Here is a 25,138-nt window from a genome sequence, read left to right on the forward strand (position 1 = left end):
TTTACACTTACTTCTTCAGGGTAAAAGCCAAGTACTGCAGTCAACGCACATTATTGATAATTATTTGTTACTATTTAACATTCGTGCTTAACTACTTCACTCTTCAATCATGTAGGTGGACCTGCTGTCGATCGTGTACGACGTGAAAAGCTGCAGCAACAAAATATGTTTTCGATAACGACAGTAGTAGTAATGAAGAAGATAATGAACAAGAGTGAGAATTTTCGAGTTGTTGATCATGGACAAGGAAATAAAGAGATTGATATACCGATTGTCTCAGAAATTCCAGACACTAAGTCAACATCATCAATCCCATCAAGTGTTTATGGTGGTGGTGCATCTGTAAAGGCTGGAGTGAGTAATCACTTTCATGTCTTCTATGCATTTTCGTCTTCATGTGTTACTTTTTGCTAAAACTCTAACCCACTATTCCTTTTGTTACTTGTCTTATGGTTATATATATATATATATATATATATATATATATATATATATATATATATGATGTAGTTTGTGACACTCATTCGTATTTCACTAATCTTGTTCGGTACAGGTTAAAATCCCTGCCGCTGAAAATCACAATTCGGGATAATCGTCTATCTTATATAATGTATATCTCATTATTTATAAGAATTTCATCATCAGTAACTAGAAAATTGCAAATCATAAATATTATTGGAACTGAATAAGGAAATTACATTGTAAATGAAGAACTAGATTTTTTCTAAACTAACTATCTCCTAAATGATTCAGATATTTGCTTTCTGTTTGTATATATGTATATATATGCTCCATAACTTCTGAGGATATTACTTATCTAGTCTTTCCCCTTATTTTCTGTTTTGAATATTAGTTCTGGGTCAACATCTCGTGGTGCTCCTGGTATTGCATCAGGTCGTGGACGTGGTCGTGGTGGCAAAGGACGGCAGTTTTCAGCTCCACCTAAATCACAACCTAGTATCAAATCAATGTTTCCTCCTACTCAGAAGAAAACCACAATAAATATTTCAACAGACGATGATTCTAATGATGCCGCAAGTAGTTAGTATATTTCATTAATCATTATTAGCATTGTAGATAACAGTTCTGTGTTTTGTATGTTATATTCACTTGTCTGTTATTTTTCATTTACCGATTCACTGCTACATTTAGATCGTAATACTAGCCAGTCAAACAAGTATCAAAACGTTAACCTAGTGACTATCATATATAGGGTAACCTTACAGTAGGTTTAATTCGTCGAAATCCATTAATCTAAATTTGTAACCGTCTGACTCTAAAATTATCTTCTTGAAATCATAATGTTCATCACAATTTATCGGATTTCATAATAAGATGTGTTTTGGTAAGTCTGAGTAGTGGACGCTCTGTTATGAAACTCGCTTTTTAAATACTTTCCAAATGTAGGCTGTCACAGCAACTCAGCCTTGATATGGCTAAGGGTGGGGAGAGTCTACTGTCGCTCTTTAAATACTCTCACATGACCACACATATACAACCACTAACAGTGAAGTCCTTCTCACAGCGCGGGTCTTGTTTACGAGATTGAAAGAACGAAAAGCGAATGTCCGGCGCTTTAACCGGATTGGTGGATATTGTGCATCTATCTGGGGGGATTGAAAAAGCCTGATTCCAAACTAATGACGTACATAGGCTCCAGTATCCTGAGGGAACAAATGGTTTGTGAACCAATTATTGTTCACCGGCTACCATGAGACTGCATCTCGTAACGTTGCTTGACTGTCTTGTGAATTAGACGTCTAGGCCGAAGGCTCCGGGTGTGGCCCCTTATGAAACCCACCTGCTTCAGTTTGGGCGCCTAACCATTATTCCAGCCCTCATAAATTGAATGACGAAGTGTGGCGCATATCTATTTGGTGTCCCCTTATATCAATGTTTATGTGTTTAAATAAAATAAAACAAATATATTTCTCTGAGTAATCATGCAGATAATCTTTCATTATAATGACTAGATACTCATCAATTAGTGTTTTTACAGTTTTACTTGTAGTCTAGATCATAGTAGTACATCATAATAGATACAAGCTGTTGATAATTCAACTTTTATTAGTGAAAATAATAGTAAATTTATTTTCGACTTTTTATTGTTTTGTGTAGTATCATAAAAAGAAAATAACTGTAAAAATTGCAATAATTTGATGGTCTTTTTATGATTTATTTATTCTCAAATCAGTAACTACTTCTCAAAAAGAGCCTAGGGTAAATTCTCGACGTACTGTAACAAATCGTGCCCGATACGTATTTGATGATGAAGATGACGATCTAGATATTGATTCAGATGACAGTGGTGCCAAAAAACAATCCAAAGGTGGTTCACGTAAACGTCAGAAAAACGATGATGATAGCGATTTTGAACCCGAAAAGGTTAAGAAGGGCAAGTAAGTAAGATTGGTCAGACTAATAGTTTCCGTTGACAATAATAATAATCTGTTCAAAGAAATTTCAAGTATTCACAGATCGGTTTTCTCATATATCTGAAATCCATAATTAAGGACGATCAACAGCATTCACTGAAATCCAAAACTTTAAAATTGACACAAACATATTTTCATTTTCCATCATATAAACGATTAGTGTAATTTACTTTTTCATTATGTACACCTAATATACACACATTAACACTGTTTTTCTAAACTTGTTTATATAAAATTGATGCATGTGAATTAGCGAACAATAGTGTTTAACTTCTACATCTTGAGATAATAAATTTATCTTTGCAGAAATTAATGGATTTGGAAAAATTACTGATATTACTTATAAAGGCCAGCATGTTTTTCATCTTTCTCTTCAATCTAAAATCTATCAGTAAACACTTGTTTCTCATTGTTTAAGTCACGGACTAGTCTTAGTTAGACCATCGTTGAAAATCAGGGAAGCACTGAGTAGCTGTTTCATTCTAGTATGGGATTGCTCAACAATGAGCATCTACAAACCCCCTTCAGAGAATTGAACGCAGGACCTTCGGTCACATGCATGAACGTTTGATCTATGAAAAGTCAACGATCTATATAAATCACTTACAGTAACACTAACTTTATCCTCACAAGATAGAATTGCTGAATTATTAGTGAAATGCCTTGACCAGTGGAGCTAAACCACGTTGGCTGTCAGACTGTTGTCTTCCCCAGACGATTTATAATGGTTTTTCAGTATCGTAAATTGATTTAGGTTAGGCGTATGCACCCCTGGATGCTAATTCAGTGGTCTAGATGCTGAGTGTTCGGATTCAAGATCGAAGATCCTGAGTTCTATTGATTGTAGTGGGGTCGTGAATACTGGGAGGCTTTGCATTAAAACCAAACATCTGTATAATGCTTCCAACTTTCCAATTGTAGTCTATCTAAGATCAGTACATGACTAAAACTATGAAGATCCTACAATTTTTAAAAATCCCCTGTACAAATATTTGTTTATTAATAGGTAAAATCACCGTCTAGAAGTGTGTGTTTCATTCTTCCTGCACTGATCTTAGCTATAGATTATTTTTCTAGCGGATTTTGTGTATTATTTATGATATTGAATATTGTTCATTTTTGTTTTCATTTTGGTCCGCATGTTTTAGGTCAAAGAAGGGAGCTCTAGATGACTCAGATTTCGAATTCTCCGACTAGACACTTGTACAGAAATCCTTTTTTGTTTGAACCATTTTTTTGTTAAACAACTGTTATTTCTCTTTTATAAGGTTGCATTGTATTTATTACATATTCCTCCCCGTTTTTTTTTATTGGACATTTTCGGCCTAGAAATTTATCACATATACTCATATACATATATGTTTCTATAATGTCCATTACCATATTGTATTAAAGTTCATTTTGGTTTATACTAATAACTGTTACAGAAATTGATATACTACTTATGATAAAATGTTAACAGTTTAGTATGTTACTTGTTTTTGTGGTTTATATTCTAGGTTATTTCTCTTATTGCATTTTTCATAATTATATTAAAACATTTTCTGTTTTTTTACTGCACTAAATAATTTTAAAAAAATAGTTTTTTTGTTAAATAGGTCCCAGTTTGGGTTTTTGTCGATATTTCTAAGTGTACCTTGTTATGTTAAAAAATTTTTATTCTCATTATTTTATGTGAGGCATACGATAATAATGAATCGTTTCGTTGTGCGGTAATATCTTCATACTAAACAATTTCCACTAATTGAAATCTAATAGTTTCATGAATCTAAGTTTAGTAGCTTGAATTTGTCATTTTTCACACTAGTTATAGATTCCTATTTTTAGAGTCGTTTGCTATAGCAGTCCAACCACACTATTAAGTGATACGTAAAATCCATAAAATAAAAAGACAGTATGATTGTGATATAATTATATTACAATACTCAACTTGCGAGGTCTTCGCGATAAAAGATGTCAACTTCTGTAATTTGAGTAGTGTATTTCCTGAATTAGATGACTAAAGATATTTACAAGAATGTTCGTTAAGCTGATTAGCGCCTTTCGACCTAATATGATTACGCGAAGGGAAAAATCGTGGACACGATTAATTAATGGAAACCTATTCGTCACTATGGTGTGTCTGAGAAAATCGTCAACATCATACGGAATTCATACGATAGACCACACTGCAAAGTCGTGCATGCAGTGCAGCAGACAGACGCATTCCAAGTGGGGATTGGAGTCAGACAAGGCTGCTTACTCTTCCCCTTTCTTTTTTTCTGGTGCTTGACTGGATCATGAAGACCTCCACATTTGAAGGGAAGCACGGAACATAATGGACAGGTTGGATGCAACTAGACGATTCGAACTTGACAGATGACCCAGTTCTTCTATCCCATCCCCCACGAACAAATGCACATGCAAACAACTAGTGTAGCTGCAGCAGTCTCTGCATCAGTAGGCCTCAACATACACAAGGGAAAAGGCAACATCCTCAAATACAACACGGAGAACACCAACCCAATCTCACTTGATGGAGAAGCTCTGGAAGATGTGGAAAGTGTCATCTACTTGGGAAGCATCATCGACGAACGAAGAGGATCAGATGCAGACTAAAAGGCAAGGATTGGAAAAGTAAGGGCAGCATTCCTACAGTTGAAGAACACGTGGAACTCGAAACAACTGTCAACCAATATCAAAATCAGAATCTTCAATACGAACGTCAAGATGTAAAAGTATTTAAAAGCAGTTGTTCACGCAAGATACTGAATGTCCTTTGGCCGGATACCATTAGCAACAGCCTACTGTGGGAGAGAACTGACCAGATTCCAGCTGAAGAAAAGGTTAGGAGATGATGATGGAGGTGGATAGGACACACATTGTGGAAATCATCCAACTGCATCACAGACCACGCCAAAGAGCATTGCGACGTAATTGGGAAGCAGACATCAAAAGTATTCTGAATTGCTGTGGTTACTGATTATTATTAAGTAGTATAAGGTAATACACGAAAGTGCAGTTGTAGAAAATGCAGGCAGTTTAAATAGCATTAATGTTAGACTTTTGAGCCTTTGTTTCAGAAAACCTTGGAAACTATTTATATCTCGGTTGTTGGTTGGAATCTTATGCTTTCCGACCTACAGTAGATGTCCGGTGTTGATCTTAAGAAAAGCTAGCGATATTATTGTTAATTATGTTGAGTTACCGTTTTCTTGTGATAGTGGGGATCGTAACTAATATGGGTTTAAACTTAAGACCAGTAATGTAATATTCTACTGTCGTGCAGGTAGTTTTTTCGACACAAATGTCTTCTAAATAGAAGCATCAATAAATAATAGGACTTTGGAGGTAGCATTAAACAAATAGGATTGTTTTACGATAGAGAAATAATTTGATTATGATAGCCTGCAATATCCAGTTACGTACATTAAAGAATTACATTGTTCTAGAGAAGGAGTGTCGCGTCACTTGACTTTAAACGTAGGTTTTCTACTCTCTGAATGGTATACGTTTCGTAAATTATTTGATGTGTTCATATCTCTACCTAGTTTGTGAGAAGAATCTTCATTGCCCAAATATTAGTACTAAGAGAGTACTGATGCGTTTATGAAATTAAACAAGGTACCGAACAAATAGATGTAACACGCTATTTTGAAATAACCTAAATTGTCTTCATCAATATCTGTTTACAACAACATATCATGTAGATGGATCCCATAAAATATAAAATGCAAAATACCACGATCTGTTAGTTTATTCTGTTTTTAGAACAGATTCAATGAAATATTAGATATTCATATCACATTTTTAATTTTGTTTATGTTTACCAAATACTAAGACAAGGATTCGTCTAAAACGCTTCATTCCAAAAAGATTATTTAAGTGATCTAATATAATCATTTTAATTTGAAATCATTACATAATCTTTGGAGATTTTCCGATGTATTCGCTATACTTCAGACTTTTCAATTGATGAAAACTCAACAGAGTATGAAATCAAATACCACAAAGGTACTAAACTGTCTATTGGTAACATAGAAGAATGAATTGTGATTTTTATCTTTTGAGGTTAATCTGTGCAGTCTCAAGCCAGAAAAAAGAGCAGGTTTGGGCATGGGGTCAGCAACCTCATTCGGTACAAACCGACGTTCCTAAGAAAACGCTGACCAGGAAACATCATGTAAACCCCTCAGGCTCTGTCATGGGTGTTGACGGATCTCCACTTGGAAAAATTATAACGCCTCATGGTGAGAGCTGAGATTCTTAAGAAATTATGTGACCGATGTCCTTTCTGACAATCATAACAGCAATTAAACTAGGTACATGGTGCTTTATTTCCCCAAAAACGCATACACAAAGCTTCATGGGTCTCACCGGGTCACACTACAGAGAACCAGCCATAATATTTTCATCACTGCAAAATCCAGATGGTCAGTGGAAGATGTGAGAACCAAAAGAGGAGCTAAAGCACTAGCACCAGACACAGGTAGAAGTAAAGTTGCTCTGTATTCTATTCAGAAGAGTTTGGCAGGAACAAGTACCGACAAACTGTGAAGAAAGACACATTATCGGGCTACAAAATAACGATCTCTGCAAGTGTGAGAACTAGAAAGGCGTCTCACTTCTATCAGTACCTGGAAAGGTTTTCAATTGAGTGTTGTTGAACGGAATGAAGGATTTAATAGACGCCCAACTTCAAGACCAACAGGCTGAATTCAGTAAGAATCAACCATGCAATCGATCGTAGTCTTACAACGCTTCGGATTTCATCACTAAGTTCCTAAATTGCACACTTTGATTCTAGTCATGCTATTTGATAATATATTACATTTAGCGGTAAATGGAACTAATACGTTCAATTTGTAATATTTTTATTTCATGTATAAAGATAGTACTGAATAGACAAATAAGTTACTGGGTCGTTTATTTTCAGTTGATACCGAATGACGTTTCTATAAGAATATGGATAAGGAAGTAAACTATCAATAAATAGAAATTATATTATATTGAAGGGGAATCGGCCTCATGGGTTCCAAAGAATCTCGGCTTTCACCATGTGGTGATATGATTCTTCTGCATGAAGATCTTTCAACTCGGAAGACGGAGTTTATGTGGTGTAAATAGTTCCTTCTGATTAACGTTTTCTTTAGTAAAGTTGTTTTCTACGGGATGGGGTTGATGAACCCATGTCCAACCCTCCATTTTGCCCGAACATGGGACCGGCAGTAACCCTTCAAGTGCTACAGAAGTAAACAGACGAAGTTGCGACACTACGGATAATCGTTCCACAATCGATTGAATGGAACTCGTCACTATACATCAACTCCCTTGATCATGCGAAAGCATTTGATAGTGTGGATTGGATGACCTTATGGAACCCTCTTCGTCACTATGGTGTGTCTGAGAAAATCGTCAACATCATACGGAATTCATACGATAGACCACACTGCAAAGTCGTGCATGCAGTGCAGCAGACAGACGCATTCCAAGTGGGGATTGGAGTCAGACAAGGCTGCTTACTCTTCCCCTTTCTTTTTTTTCTGGTGCTTGACTGGATCATGAAGACCTCCACATTTGAAGGGAAGCACGGAACATAATGGACAGGTTGGATGCAACTAGACGATTCGAACTTGACAGATGACCCAGTTCTTCTATCCCATCCCCACGAACAAATGCACATGCAAACAACTAGTGTAGCTGCAGCAGTCTCTGCATCAGTAGGCCTCAACATACACAAGGGAAAAGGCAACATCCTCAAATACAACACGGAGAACACCAACCCAATCTCACTTGATGGAGAAGCTCTGGAAGATGTGGAAAGTGTCATCTACTTGGGAAGCATCATCGACGAACGAGGAGGATCAGATGCAGACTAAAAGGCAAGGATTGGAAAAGTAAGGGCAGCATTCCTACAGTTGAAGAACACGTGGAACTCGAAACAACTGTCAACCAATATCAAAATCAGAATCTTCAATACGAACGTCAAGATGTAAAAGTATTTAAAAGCAGTTGTTCACGCAAGATACTGAATGTCCCTTTGGCCGGATACCATTAGCAACAGCCTACTGTGGGAGAGAACTGACCAGATTCCAGCTGAAGAAAAAGGTTAGGAGATGATGATGGAGGTGGATAGGACACACATTGTGGAATTTATCCAGTTGCATGACGAAGCAAACTTGGAATCCTCAAGTGAAGACGAATGAATACGGTGCATCGAGAATATGAAGCAGATATCAGAAGGATGAATATCAACTGGAAAGCATTGCTCGGGACAGAGTTTGTTTGAGAATGCTGGTGAGTGACCTATGCTCCTTCCTGTGGTGTAAGAGATAGAAGTATGATACTAATTCCTGGCTGCACTCACATATTTACTTGATTCTTGTAAAGCTTTTGTACGTTATCATTCTAGTTATTTGTCTACGTTATTGACGTAATATTCGTTTGTCAGCTTTTGAATTTTTTCTAAAGTCATGTTCTTTTAGTTTTTTTTCATTCTGCTTACGATCATTTTCTTGAATTTTCATATAGTTTTGATTAAGTCTAAACAATAAAATTCTTGTTTTTTTCGTTATATGTTCACTAACAAATTGATGGTAAAATTGAAAGTACCAAAATGATTTTTTATATCTCTTCCTAATTGTAAATAAAATATTTTATAAAAATTCTCTACATCAAACCTTTATCTTAATGAAATAATTAGGAAAAAAGCTTTTTAATCAGCGACCTAAACCATCGAACATTTGGCAAAATTAAAGTATAATAGATGTTTTTGCTGGGGAATTACGAATGAAAAATGGGAATATAAATCTATAGATTGATCGAATTCTAGCTTGATACGTTTTTGTATCAATTAGTAATGTAAACTTGATCAATCGGTCAGTCAGTATTACTCAATGTAAGATCTGGCAAATTTGTACTCCCTTTCAACTTAACACACCACATTGACTCAGCAAGATGAAATTGTTGAGACAAATCCCAGATCAGTAGAGTTACTATTGTCAGTAGATAACATTGAGTAGAAAAGGTATGTTTTAAGAAAAAGATGTATATATATATATAGTTAACATAATCAAATTAACACGTTTAAAGCATACAAATATATTACGTATAATTATAAGGAATATAGTAGTTTAAATTTATTTTAATCGAGCTAAAATGTTGTTTGTATATTGTCGTAAAGTAATCTAAATCAAACCGATACATTTGTACACGTATGGGTGACTAATGGTTTAGCATACAGAAGTAATTTTACGTAAGATATTCTTATAAACTTTAGAAAAATTACTATTATAGCTCAGAAATCATCAGCTGAAATAATATGTGCAAATTAATTAATCAAAATCAAGGTTTTGAATGAAGGTTTTGTCGAAGAAACCAACACGGTTGATGAGTTCTAAATAAGACGAAACATGTATCATTGATTCCTATCAAAATAATTCTTAAAAATATAAAATATTTGAGAATAGGAGCATTTACATTTTAACTGTATTAATTTGATATAGTTGAATTCTGAAATGTACATTTATACTTAATATTGGTATTTCAAAAATTCAGTCGAAAAATTATAACTTAACCATTACGCAATAAAATACAGGTACCCATAGATTACTTTCACATATCAGTGTATATCGTAAACAGACACTTATAGCTCACAATTTCATATTGAAAAGTAAAACAGATATGAACCTGTTTTTCTTTTCTTTTCAATAAATGAGGGTTTACGTGAATAACTACTTTCATTGAAAATTAAACTATTATTGAGGATAAAAAAAATATCTCTTCTACAAAATATATATATAATAATCCGAAAAAAGTTTACTGATTCCATTTGAATTCAATTATCAGTTGTAATTGTCAAATATTAGTATTACTGAGTCAGCTGTTCACACTTTTACAATTACATAGCCATGAATTTATCTTCACTACGTAGTAGTGAAGGATATTTGAAATGGCTTATACTTTTTATAATAATTACTGTTATTATATGTTTACAACATGATATCATAGAAAGTAAACGGTAAGTTGAAACTACTAGTTTCGTTGTTATTGTTTATAGATATGATTGTTCTCTTGTCAGATAGTAGCTAGCAGTGGAATCCAGGACGTGCGTTTCGTCCTACTTGACACTCGTCAACCTAATGTTCATCCTGGGGCTCGAACCCAGTACCGCTCGCTCCAAACCCCATCGCGTTATCCACTTATCTACTGAGTCTTGACGGGTAATTGCTTGTGCAATGGGACGAAGTTTAAATTGACTTGATATTGTTTACATGAATCTTGAAAATCAAATCTGAGATACAGGTATATCCAAGTGATGAGTCCCAAATAGGATGAAAGGCGCGTCATGGATTCTGCTGCTAGCCACCATCCATCTTTGCTTATGTTTGTGGACTAATGCAATATCGAGGCAATATGCACAGTATGCACATATGCCAGTAAGAGACTGGTCAATTGCGGTCCTAATCATCAGTTGGAATATTCAAGTAAACAATACAAAGTGAATTTGGTTCTCTAAGTATTTTTAATCTGATATTATAAATTTTCAAACATAATAAAATTTTTTAAGGTAACCAAAACAAAACTCATATAAAATCGTTACATCAATAAAATAATAAGCGAATTTATGGTTTAGATTTCTAAAAACATTTCCGTGAAATATTGAGAATGAGATCAGTATATTCTAAGAGGAATTTATTATAATACGACTTTTACGATGTGTTAGTGAGATCATTGGCTCCTCGAATAGCTCAGTAGTAGTATCTTTGCTTTGAAACTGTGTGATAAAAAAACCCCGGTTTTTTCAGGATTATGAATAAGCCTTTCTCACAGGTTTTCAATATAGTTCAAGGCCTTTCTATCTACTTTCCCCAACCACTGACATCAATTAACTAATTACTTGGGTCTATATGATGATTAGGAGTATTTGAATTATAGTATGAACTAAGAATCCCAGAAATAACGTAATCGAATCAAGAAATACTATATAACCGCAAACCAATATTTGGAATATTTGGAATTCGAAATCAAGCATTCAACAAGTACAAAGGAATCATTAGTTCATTCAAACACCACAGTCTAACCCTAAAGTCTCAATAATTTAGTTACCTGAGTAAGATTATTTGTCTAGTAATCTTGTTGTCACTTTGATTTTGCTGTTTATTCTTTTATCTCTCCTAATCATTTTATTTTATATGGTTGTTACGAAATGAAAAAATCAATCAATGGTGAAGGTTATTTTGAGCATCCAATTACAGATCCTTAAAACTTTCTGATAAGGGAGAAAACTGTTTTTTAACTAGAAGGTTTCAAGCAGCTACTCTTCACTTATGTGTATATGAAAGGTGAATTCTGTTCAAGGTTTTAGTAGCATTTATCCCTTAATAGGCAATAAGATTCAGTTTACAGTAACATTAAAAACATTTTAAAAGGAGTATTCATAAATTTCTCATCATCAGGTGTTGTTATACTCGCCCTAAAATGGGAAAGCACTGGGAAGCTGTTTCGTCCTAGCATGATACTTCCCAGTAATGCGCATCCATGACCTGACCACAGGAAACTGGACATATTACCTAGAGCTTGAGTGCGAACGCTTGACATTTAGACCATGAAACCACCATTAAACGGTGTATATATCTAACTTCAATCAGATCACCATACTACGCAGCCCTCATCCACTACCTGACGTAGATAACTGTCTCACACGCAACATAGTTAAACTATACTCACCAGAATCTCTCACTCGAACTCCAAGAGTTGCATCATGAGGCCAGTCATCATTCAGTACATGAATGCTATAAATCTTGAGTTCCATGAATATTGAAACGACTGTACATGGATTCCTGGTATTCAATGGTGTTCTAAGATCAGTTTGTAATTAAAATTATAGTGAATATCATTTAGAAAAATTTAATTATATCTGTTTAGCACAACATTAAGTTTCATAAGATTTATCATTTCTTTAGAATTTTTCGAGTAAAGTTAATCTTACTTCAACTAAAATTGTTATTAATTTGATATCAGTAGTTCAACTTATTAAGATTTATTTAACCTAGTCTTAAACCTTAAATAACGTCTGTTATAATTCAAGATCTTTGGTGTTAGATAAGTATGACCTGATTGATGAAAGTATAGAAAAAATATGGTCGGTTTAACGAATCATTTATTTGTAAAATAATTGATCACTTACGATGTGGTTATAATAACTATCAGAGTTAATCAACATACCAATTCAATGGAATTGTAACATAAATATATCTATTCCATACAAATAGATCTATTATATTTAACTGAAATATGATTAAACTATCATTTGTTTCAAGTATATAAATCAGTTCTACATTAAAAGGAGAATCTATCATAAATCAGAGGACTCAAGACACAATAATTCCACAATGATATATATAATGGCAATTAGCACTTTACTTACTTCATTAATATTCTCGAAATTCGATAATTAATATAAGGCCAATATTTTCTAGCTAATTGAATATTTAATTGATAACTCTATGTGATTATCATTCATTCAGTTGGGATCACAACTTGTTATAAAAGAATAGGATAAGAAAAGAAATCAGTTTTTGTACTGAATCTTCATTGTTAATAAGTTTTTCTTTCTTTCTGTGTTATAATTAATAAGTTAACTTGTATTTATTATCTGCATTGTTTGTTCTTCTTTTACAGACATCATCTTAAACAAAATAGACGATATGGAGACAAGTGTAAAATGATAAAACATAGTTAGTTTGTGACTATTTTATTCTTACTTTTTCTTCATCAAAATTGAATGTTTAACGTAACGTTTGGAAACTGTAAATTTTTATATCTTCCATTAATATAAAGGACTGCAATTGACCAACCATTTAGAAGTTAGATTTAATCCAGTAGCACAAATCAGTAACTATCTGGGCTTAGTAGCTTAATAGGTAACGTGTTTGGAGTTTGAAAAAGAATGATACTAGGTTAAAGTTTTGGTGTTCACTTCAATACTGGGATGTAGGTACATTTTAACTGACAAGTCCTAAATAAGACAAGATGAGTATCCTTAGTTCATTCTACAATTATTATCCAACTTCGCTATATGTTTCTAAATGATTTGTGTTTATTAATAAAGTGTATTAAATGATCATTTCAAAAATTCATTTTGAACTGATGATCTTCAATGTATCTGGTTGACTGGAAAAAATTTTAAAACATTATGACGAGAATGATTTTTACAAAAAGAAATGGAGAGAATAATTACAGCCCAGTGCTTTCAAGGAGAATGTAGAAATTTCCATTTATTTCAGAAAAGAATTACTAAGAAAAGAAATACGATTAGTATAAAAGCAAAATAATAATCAAAGAAACACTGAGATTGAATATCCAAAGAATGTAGTAAATAATAATAAAACGTCCGAGGTTTATAAAAGAGATAAATAGTTAGTAGGGTAGTAACAATAACCTTAGATGATCTATTTTGATTATCGTGCAGTAAATCGGATAGAATCAAACAAACTTTAATAAATTTATGAACTGATGACAGATCTTCATTCAGTCACCACTAAGCCGTGGTAACTCCTATGGGACATACCCTGATAGTGTTTATGTAACTCTCGGCTTGCCAGGTTATTCATTATCAACAAGACAGTAATTGACGCTTTTGTTGTATTCAACATTCCATGTTAGTTATGTTCTTTCTGTAGGTCCCAGCTTAGATCACAAATCAACTTAATTTATTTTGAATAGCTGGATTTACAGTATGCCTTAATCCCCTCACTCGATTGAGAATCCCATTATATTGACTTAAGATGCTATATTTAATAAGATTATTATTAGTTGACTGATTTTGCTACATGTTAAAAATAATGGAATAATAATTATTATCACAAAACGCAGAAGTTTTGTATCTTTAAGACAACCATCATAAAGCTGGAGACTATCAAACTGAAATCCAGAAGATAATGCTTTCGATTTCTCTAACTTAACAGTGTAATGTTATATATCTATTGAATTAACTGTTAAGCCGAAGTAACTTCCAATTTTGTTTAACTATTCAATTGATTACATTGTTATTTATTTTACTTGATCATTTAATAAATACATAATTTTCAAGAAAGTAAATTGGTAATGATATTATTTATTTGTCTTGAATAACAGAATGCATGCCACCAATATACACATATGGTCCATGTTACAAGGGTATTAGTCAAAAGAAAGTCATCATTTTTACAAAAAATTCTGATTGTATTTGCGTACCATTTGTTTATAAGTTAATGAAACAATGTCGTAAGTTAAAAGTACTTTGTTATTGTATATTTGATTATCATCAAAACTTGATCAATATAGTTGTTATAAAATATACATAAAAAAGTTTCTAGTCAAGATCAAAATATCCTGATGTATCTTTAAACTATCTAACTGTCAGTTTCATTTATATGGCTATGTTCATCAATACTTTAACACCTCTTAATAATCGTCTCTAAAGTATTAGTAGGAACTTAAGTTTGAATTAATAGCGCATCCATTAACTGAAGGACAAGGGATCATTATTTATGAACTATAGATTCCAAGTGTTTGCATCTAGTAATTGTTTTTTGGAGAATCTTTTATTTTAAATGCTTTTTTTGTCATGTCAATTCAATAGTATGAATTAACTATATACTGAAGTAACTTTACCACAACTTTGATTCAACAAACAACATATTTCTATATAAATCACTAACTACTTTACTTAATGAAAAGTTGGCGAGACTATAATTTATGGACGGACCAATCAGGTATAAGATAACAGGTCCCGGATTTTGGCGCGAAATTCAACCATCCATTTGGCTAAATAAAGTTTTGGCATTGCAACTGATGTCAGTTCGTGATGAAAACCATAAATCTAATTCCTAAACTTAACCATCAATGGTAAATCATAATTCCGATTCGTCACATTGGTTTATAACCCTCATTTGGTCCTAGTTATTGGGTGGATACTCATGGTCACTTTGGCGTCGCTCAAGGTCGTTCATAAATTATAGTCTCGCCGAAAAGTTTTTTCCACCAGTTATTATGACGAAGTCAATTACTGATCAACCTTAATGTAAATGACATTTCCATGAATTTTAAGACCTTAAAGTAGGTAACTGAATCTTCACTTTAATAACTGAATATGCTGACGCTTATCTTATGAACTATGATTATTATTAGTCAAACCTTATAGAAAGGTGAATGTGCCCACCAATGGAAAACTAATACAATAGAACAATTGTTCTTTAAAGACTATTAGAATTTAGTTGATTGATATTACTTTTAATAGCATCTTCCTCAAAATCTTTGCAAATCTTTATTGTGTTCAAATGGATCATAACTAAATTTAATATGAAATCTAGTATCTTTTTAGTTAGATAAACAAAACATGCTACGTACCATTTGCTCAGTGAAATCTACATTTTATCAATAATAAAGTCATTAAACTTATTGAGTACTACAAATGGTACATCTTCAAATTTAATCCATTTTTACTGAAATAATTATTAGTTAGTGGCTTTAATAAAGTGTTAGTAAACTGTAAAATAAAAACTATTTAATTGATATACTTAAATCTACTAGTCTACTAGGGTTCATAGCATATATGTGGTTGCTTAACAGGATTGAACTGTGCTGTTCAGGTCGTATAAAAGAGTGGATAATGTCTGGTTTTTCTGAAAACCAATGTAAACTAACCCTTTTGGAGGGTGCATTTGTAATTGTGAATAATTATACAATTCTAATGTACTAATAATTTTACTTTTAGGTGAATCTATAACGGACATGAATGTTTATAGTGTTATTTAAATGGTTACCTGTCAGTGCATAAAACCACTGCCAGGGAAATCCTAATCACTGCCCTCTCGCACCGCGTGTGTTGTTTATGAGATTGAAAGAATGAAAAGCGAATGTTCGGCGCTTTAACCGGATTGGTGGATATTGTGCATCTACCTGGGGGAATTGGAAAAGCCTGATCCCAAACCAATGGTGCATGAACCAATTTTTGGTCACCGGCTAACATAAAACTGCATCTCGCAACGTTGCTCTTCTGCCTTGTGGATCTACCCTTAGGTCGAAGGCTCCGGGTATGGCTCCATAAGAAAACCACCTGTTTCGATTTGGGCACCTGGGCAGTATCTCAGCCCTCATACATTCCGAATGATTTATGTGGCGCATATCTATTTGGTGCCCCCCTTGTACTAATGTTTATGTGTTTAAATAAAGAAAATATCAATGGTTATGACCACGAGTCAGTTGAACCTAGACCACCATGGCAAACCTGGAAACACTGGACGGCCGTCTAGTCCTATTGCGGGACTCCTCAGCAGTGCGCACCCATGACCCCGCCCCTGCGAGGTTCGAACCCATGACCTACTGGTTTCACGCGCTAGCACTTAACCACTAGACCACTGAGCCGGCATTCAACGGTGTTAATGTCTAACTTCAACTAATCCACGAAATTGAGCGACACATCCACCATTGTCTTCAGTGAGTTACTATCTCACAACAGACCTGGTTGAACTCCACTGGTCACTACTTCTCACTAGAACTCCAGGATATACCTCTTGAAGCCAGTCACTAGTGAGCATATATTGATTAATATCAGATGGGTTTTGTGGATATTATAGTAATTTCAATGGTTAAGATCATGATTCAGTTGAAGCTAGACCAAAATATCAGTGCATAAATTTAGGGCAAATATTTGTTTTAAATATCAGCGTTTGGGATTACGATATTATGTAATTTTTTTAAATACTTGTGTTTCAGCATGTGGTTCACCTAAAAAAATAATTTACACTTGTCCTAATAATAAAACAGTAAAAAGTTATATTTATGAGAAACGAGTTAACGGTAAATGTGAAAAGTTTCCATTAAAGCGAAAACATACTAAAAATTGTATTATACGTTATGTATGGAAATTAGCTAAATCAAAAATTATTAGAAAGAAACGATCCATTCAATTACATACTTCAAGTAAGCAGTTAATAATTATCATTACTTTATTGAAATTTTATTTTAATAAATAGAATAACACAGAGTTTTTTTCACTAAAGTACTTCAACATTACGCTTACACTATCAGTCTGTCATCATAGATAAATAAGGAGGAAATATAAAATTAGGTGATTGTACTTTCAAGAGGGAAATGAATTTGCTAGTGTTTGTTTGATTAAATGTAGCCGTAGATTTTACCAAATCAACTATTATATTTTGATAATTCATCAATAGACTTCAATTTAATGAATTAAATAGGGGAATTATTTTAGTCACCAAGTTAAAAATAATCGAAATAGTTACTTTAATTAAGTCATATGTGATACAAGCGAAACATAGTAGAGTCACGTCAAATAGTGTGAATTAGTAGTAACCATGGCCAAATTAACTATCATTTGATCTACACTTTTCCCAGTTGATATGACCACTTTTAAAATACAGTAACGCTGAATTTGTAGGTGATGTTTACGAGAGTCTGGGATTATCTGGAAAATTACTGAAGTTAGAAAGCACTAGGTATCTGCTTTAATCTCAGTTAAAAGTCATTATCATGAATCACAAAAAAGGATTAGATCATGGGCCGAGTACCAGTTCGTTCTAACCGGTATGTCGAAATCCAATGAATCAAGGTTTCTGACATCAGCGATCTGATGACACTATGTTTTCAATACTCGAAACAGTTAACAAGCATCTTATTTAGAGAGTTCCATGAACAATATCAATGCTAGTTTTAAAATCCATAATACCAAAGCATGAAATTGATTCTGTTGTTAATAATAATTTCTGAAATAAACAAACAAACTCAACAATGGTAAATCTTATTGCTATCTAGAGAAGATCACTAGTTTTCTATGGAGAGAGGAATTAGCACAGATGAATCTGTTGTTCGGTTAGTTTGCTTAAGCATATTTTTAATTAAACGCACACATACAACACTTCAGAACGTCATAACACAATCCATTATCTTTACATCAAGGTGGTTCAAAATGTGGTCCCAATCAACATTACGTACCAGAGCGTAATCCATGTCCAGAAACATGTGAAGGGAAATTTTTCGGAGTGGAATCAAGATGTAGTCATCTCACGTCTGGTCCTGGGTGTGAATGCCTTCCCGGTTTCATGAGAGACGGTATTTTATGTGTGCCTCCAAGTCAATGTGGCTGTTTAGAATCTGGTAAGATTTTACTGATTATTTATCTTGCGAACAATTAGTGAGACTTTTAAAACCAATAATTGATGTATGATCCAATACTGGTTAAAATTGGTAGTTACAAACCCAATTTTATCAAACAGTTTAACCAACTAGTTTGATAGAGACTGTACAAACATAAACTTATGACTATGTACTTTTTAAACAGGTCTCAAAAATATACATAAAAAGATTGGAAAGTAAATGAATAGTTCTTTAGGTTATTTGAATAAAATTAATATGAACGAATATATACCCAAACTTCGTGAGTTGAATAGTAAGGCTATCAAAGATGAATATACCAGAATACGTTTTAATCATATCGGTTTTAAGTAGGCTAAACAATTCCTATGTATTTAAGTTATTTGTAACAGATTCGCTAATCAAGCCTCTTGATAATATGTGATTTGAAGCTAATCTTTTAAAACGATTCCACTTGTTAAGAAGCATATTGTTTAAGTCTTCAGACTTTCACTCAGTATTTAGTAAGTCACTTTGTCTTGAGAAGAGTTTGATCAAAAAGATGGACTACAAAGGAACTGATGTATTGTATAGTGAATGAGCTTGGTTGAGGTGTGAATAAAAATGCATTATGAATTTGAAACAGAGGTATTATGGTTTATTAAGTTTGTGAAGTTCCGATCATATCTGCTGTTAATTTCCATGAAATTTAATATAACCATCTCATTTTGTAATTAATGAACTAAATGTGTTTGAAAGAAACCAGTGACTGGCCCATATGATGTCAGAATATGAAACCAATCAGTATGATAAAATATAGTGTATTCCGACGGCTTAGGTTTGAATTTAGTATTCTGATCTCTTTCTTAATGACACAATTCAAGCAACTTTTCATGTGTTCAAATGACAATAATCATTATATTGCATCCATGTTAACCCATTATTCCTTTTATAAAATCGAATTGTCCTTTCAGTGTGTATTGATCGTGTATCTACTGAAAAATGTAAACTATGGAGATCTGAAGGTCGATGTCACAAAGACAAGGCTATTATGCAACGATTTTGTAGGGCAACATGTCAACGCTGTGAGCGACCATGTGAAGATCAAATAGCGACGTCACAATGTGAATTAATCAAGAGACGTGGTGAATGTAGTTTAGATTTCTACAAATCAATGTGTATGCTAACTTGCTCACAACAAAATTGCAGTAAGTAATCTTATTTAAATATCTACCTTTATTTGATACAATCATGTTTCTAGTGAGATAGTGATAGAACATTAGATTTCATGATAGCCTAAATTCGTTACCAGTAATATTGATGGAACCATTTTTCTCCATGAACTTCGACGTCACAATTGAGCAAAACTGATTAGGTTCTCTAGTATCTAAAATATTGTCAAGTTCTTACTGTTGATCGAACCTGTAAAATATCAGTAAAACTGTAGAATATTTTCAAGTAAATTAGACTAAGAACCACATTGTAATTTGCTCAACAGAAGTCTCTCGACAGTAAAGATTTGACAACCTGACCTTTATTACTACTAAATGATTCATAATAAGAAATTCATTGTTCAACAGCCTACATTTAATGTTTTAATACTTTCTCTGGTTCCTTCATAATAACAAATTCTTCGTTGAAATATAAATACCATCAATCAGAACAAACCTACTACTAGCTCACGTCTAAGTATATTTTTAATTCGATAGTCTATTTATCATGGCACCTTTAACATTATTTTTCATTTGTTTGTTTATTATAGGATGCCCTAAATGTCATGTAGAAAGTGGATCTTGTCACCCAATCACCAAAAATATTGAATTACGCCATATATGTTATCAGCTTCAAAGTAACGGTAGTTGTAATCCACTCATCACAAGGAGATATCGACCGTGTGGAGGTTAGTCTTTTTCTTAGTGAATAGAATGTTATTATATATGAAAAAAATAAGTCAGTGACGTCGCGTCAGTAGTTTATTCTTGAAGCTGCTTAAAGAACTATGGATACTGACTTGTAAATAAATGTTTATTTTTAGTATTATACATCAAAAACCCTAAAATATTTATAACATTTTACTGTTAATTGGCTAGAAAATTTCTGGTGTGTGCTTAAGTAAAACAGAAACACAATAAACTCACACAATGAGAATGATTTACGAATTAATAGGCAGATTAATCGAGGTCGTTTGTAAGCACCCATAGTATAAATGAAATCTATGAATTACGGTAGAGATAGAAATTGGATAAAATCTAAAGAGATATAGTACTGTGGTGTATCAAGCCACAATAAAATATCTATCCACTACTCCTCAGTGTTTCCAGTGGTTCCTTTCTTGTTGTCGAATCATACACTGTTTCCACAAATTATCATGGTAGATATTGGAAAGTTATCATAATACAATCAAAATAATTATTCTAGTAAACACAATGCCAATTAAAACAATAGGAAGAAAGATTTAGTTGTTGTTCTTGTACAATGGTTATGAATACTGTCCATTAATCGTTTCCAATGATTCGGGCATATAAATGATAAATTTTTGTTCAAGACATAGAAACATTTTATACTTTACTTACATAGTAAATATTTGTTGCCATTATTAAGGATTTCCACCAGCTCTATTCACGTTTGAACTGGGACTCTTATTCAAATTCCAAGTGTCTTATTCTAAGCTCTGTTAGTAAAATAATCTTTATCAGGTGTTTCATATATGGGACAGTGTATATTTAAAAAAATACACACTAGCCTCCAGATATCAAAAATGAGCTCTGAATGACTTATAATATCTTTCAGAAATCATTATTCTTTTTATTGGTATTTGAATAATAGAATAAGTTAATCGTAAAACAGATTCATAGATCATATAATCTAATTTACTTCTTTTCTATTTAATAGACTGCCCCGCAAGACTTTCAAGGATTCCAGGAAAATGCAACTATTGCAAAGGATTTCGTAAGGTATATTTACGCACATATTTTCGAGAGGAGGTCGGTTTTAAAAGGTGTTTGATGGTTGAACGTTCACATGAAGAGAAATGCTGTAAGTACTCAGATTACATTTTCTATGAAAACCTTTCAAGTGTTCTATACTTCAAAGTTTAATTTGTTTATATTTAAAATAAAATAAACGGGGTTGCAAATTAAATCATAACAAGCAGTATTTTTATGTTGGTAGACTTGATAGAACGAGCAATATATTTTCTAGTAAATAAATCTAAATTTTAACAATCAACTTTTATTTAACCGATAATTTTCAACTAGAAATAGGAGTTTGACTAGGTGATATTTATAATTTACAGAATAATATCTTTTAAGATAGTAATCTTGGCTAGGTAGATCGATTAGAATTCGCCTTATGTGAAGATCATCGTGTTTGTATACAGTTCAAAAGATTCATGTTATGGTATAATTGAAGTGTAAAGATGGATGCTTACTGATGATATTAACTGATTTATCAACTATACTGTATAATGATGGTAATTGTTAAACACCTACTAATGTATTTTGGCTCAGTAACTGATAGTATGTTTATCACATGATTTGGAAATTTTGGTCATGATAATGTGTACTACTACTACTGGTAGTAGTAGTAGTGATATTTTTAGTAGTGTGGATTTATAGAGCTCCGAAGCCTCAAACCAAATAAAAATATTTTTCTGGGATTGTTTGTTTTCTGGTAGTGTGGTGTGTGCTACTTATATTGATATAGGTAGTATATTATGTGAGTCAGGAATGTAATGTCCGGCAGCAGAAGATGAGGGAAGATCAAGAAAGCAAGAGCAGAAATTGAATGCAATTTGTATGAAAAGGCAAAGACAATGAAATCTGAGACATTTTGGAACAATTGGTGGACATTTTGCAAATTAACGATTTGATATATGGTTCTTAGATTTTATTAAGATGCTATGTAATTTTGCGTTAGGTACATCTAATTGTCCCTACCCGTGTTCTTGTTCACTACAGTAGTACTACCAAATTACCGTGTTAAGAACCGCTACTACTACTTACAAGTAGGAGACTAACAGTGTCCACATAAACACAAGTGTAACTTCCCTAAATGTGTACACTTAGTTGTTTAGAAGCAGTCAATGAAATAAATAATTATTTTTTTTAATCCATAATATACAGCATGCGACCGGATAAATTTAGCACTTAAAACATGTCAAGCTAATAAAATTCCAGTACTTAAGACCATGGTTCGAGTAAAAACATCATGTGATAAATGTATCTACAAAAAAATTAATATTCTTGGAAAACCTATTGGTAAGTCTTAACAGTGTTTACAAAATAATGCCACTTTTACAAATTTCATTATAAAAGTTCATTGATTATGATATGACTGAAATGAAATTAGTTACGATTTATTTCCAATTAGTAAATAATGATCAATATAGGGTTGTGGAGATTACTGAGTTTAGATTGATATCATAAATGGATAAATGTTAGACCACCACTGAAAACCTGGAATCACTGGACGGCTGTTTCGTCCTAGTATGAGATTCTTCAGCAGTGCTCATCCACGATCCCACTCATTGGTCTAGAGTTTAAGCGTTCGTGCGCAAGACCGGAGGTCCTGAGCTCGAGTCCTCCGTGTGGGAAAGTGGATGCGCACTTCTGAGGAGTCCCATGCTGGAATGAAACGGTTGTCCAGTGCTCTCATTTATTCAGTGGTGCTCTAACATTGATCCATTCATGACATCAATCTAAATTAGTGGATATTCAAGATTTGTTTGTAATTACAGAATGTTGGTGACAGGATCTTGATCATATGATGCATTCGTTAGAATATATTCCTACTTGTCGAAGTAAAATATTTTAAACTATGAACAAGTGTTTCAGTTGCTTTTATAAATAGTTAAGGGTGGAATTATTTTTGTCAGTCACTCTCGGCTGTCCATCCGTCCACATGTATCACTGATGATTGAATAGTTTATCAAAATATAAGTACAATTAACGTAAAATGAGCTTTTATTTTGCATTCTCATATACCTGTGTCTTTGCATCATCAATCAGTCTGTTTATCACTGTCTGTCTACTTAGTTTTACAGATTAAAATAGAATACTTCAAAGATGTATTTTACTTAAGGGAAAATGTTTAATATTTGGTCATTTTATACCAATATCTATTTCACTGTGTTATCTTAAGAAACGTCATCATTGAGATACTAGATCATATTGCCTGTAAACATGAGAAGTACTTTTTTACTGATCAGTGTAATAGAAATGCATTACTACTATTCTTCACATTCTTCTTCTTATTATTATTATTATTATTATTGTTATTATTATTATTATTATTATTATTATTATTATTAATATTGGTATTATGTTAAGCTAAAAAATGTAGCCTATGGTTGGTAATAGACCCGAAATACTGCAATAACACACCTATCAGTGATTACTATGAAGGCGGAGAGTTCTTGTTGGAATGTATGTTTAAATTGAAATGAACAATGTGGCTGAGTAATGACTAAACAGCTAACTGGATAATTGATATGGTGCTCATAATGAAGAGATATCCAGAGATGTAAACAGCAAAATGACTCATGAAATATTTGGTCTAAAAATTACCATGTTTCAATATTATTTAAAATATAAAAAATAATAAGATATGGGTTTTGTAGATCATTTACTAACCTATGAAATTAATACCTGATTATCAGGTTTACTTACCAAACTTTATATTTCTGAACATGATCTAATAATCAAGAGTCAAATCCCTTCTGTAATTATTCTCTAAACAATTTTACAATGATACTGTCTTTTATTTTGAAGCCTATAATATGACTTATAAAATTTTATAGTTACTAGATAAATATAAAATATGATTTCAACTTTATTTTTTTAATTTTAATAAATAAGAATGCAAAAGACCGCGGATAGAACGCGGTCAGTGTAAACAAACATATCCAGGACAAATTGGTCTTACTAGGAAAGTGATTTATGCCAAAGAGGTTGCTAAGAATTGTAAATGTCGGTTAGTTTCTCATGAAGAGACAGAGATATGTGGTAAGTTGTTTTGAATATTTAGTTTTGTGAAAAATAACTCGTACATTATTAAATAATTGGAAATCTTGTAGAATATTCGAGAAAATATAAGTAGTCTCCAGATTGGAAAACAATAAGAACGGCCAGTAAAGACAAATTGCCTAAATTTACCACATCCATGTGTATTTATCGATTCAACTGCTCCTGTGGAGTCAGTTATATAGGGCTTACAATTAAGCAAGTTCGTCATCGCATAACAGAGCACCATCCGTCGTGGTTGAACAAAGGACAGGTAAGAGTGATTAAGAGTTCTATTCTCGCTCACTTGGTTGACACAGGTCATCAAGTTGAACTGAATAAAGCTTTTAAGGTTATCTACCACATTCCATCAGACTTGCCACATGGTTTACGAGTGCGTCTTTTGCACATTGCTAAAGCCATTGCAATCCATGCTCACAAACCTAACCTTTGCATACAAAAGAAGTTTGTACAACCACTTTCGTTACCTTGGCCATCGGTATAGGGGCGTTTGTAACAGAACACTGATAAACTATTTTCGTACTTCTTCCATTTCTTTTTCTTGAACTTTATGTTTTACTTATT

General features: G+C 33.0%; 2 protein-coding genes across 2 annotated transcripts; both read left to right on the forward strand.

Annotated features, from left to right (window-relative positions):
- Positions 1-204: 204 nt before the first annotated feature.
- On the forward strand, positions 205-3,632 carry TOP2B (DNA topoisomerase 2-beta; the record flags this gene model as incomplete). The annotated part of the gene is made up of 4 exons (XM_051219411.1): positions 205-354; positions 822-1,041; positions 2,195-2,399; positions 3,584-3,632. 4 exons carry the CDS (start codon positions 205-207, stop codon positions 3,630-3,632), a joined length of 624 nt encoding a protein of 207 aa, XP_051063921.1.
- A 6,638-nt stretch (positions 3,633-10,270) lies between these two features.
- MS3_00008224 (uncharacterized protein) lies at positions 10,271-23,782 on the forward strand. Its single transcript, XM_051216578.1, has 9 exons — positions 10,271-10,434; positions 13,098-13,153; positions 14,553-14,681; positions 17,175-17,381; positions 18,378-18,575; positions 19,526-19,759; positions 20,314-20,451; positions 21,444-21,587; positions 22,676-23,782. Exons 1-9 carry the CDS (start codon positions 10,325-10,327, stop codon positions 22,819-22,821), a joined length of 1,362 nt encoding a protein of 453 aa, XP_051063922.1. The 5' UTR covers positions 10,271-10,324; the 3' UTR covers positions 22,822-23,782.
- The last annotated feature ends 1,356 nt before the right edge of the window (positions 23,783-25,138 follow it).

The sequence above is a fragment of the Schistosoma haematobium genome (assembly GCF_000699445.3).
Source record: "Schistosoma haematobium chromosome Unknown HiC_scaffold_531, whole genome shotgun sequence".
Classification (NCBI taxonomy): domain Eukaryota; kingdom Metazoa; phylum Platyhelminthes; class Trematoda; order Strigeidida; family Schistosomatidae; genus Schistosoma; species Schistosoma haematobium.

Coding starts and splice junctions, on each gene's coding strand:
- MS3_00008224 (XM_051216578.1), top strand. CDS start 10,325: ATGAATTTATCTTCACTACGTAGTAGTGAAGGATATTTGAAATGGCTT. Junction 14,682..17,174: donor TAAGTTAATGAAACAATGTC/GTAAGTTAAAAG, acceptor CTTGTGTTTCAG/CATGTGGTTCACCTAAAAAA. Junction 20,452..21,443: donor GAGATATCGACCGTGTGGAG/GTTAGTCTTTTT, acceptor TCTATTTAATAG/ACTGCCCCGCAAGACTTTCA.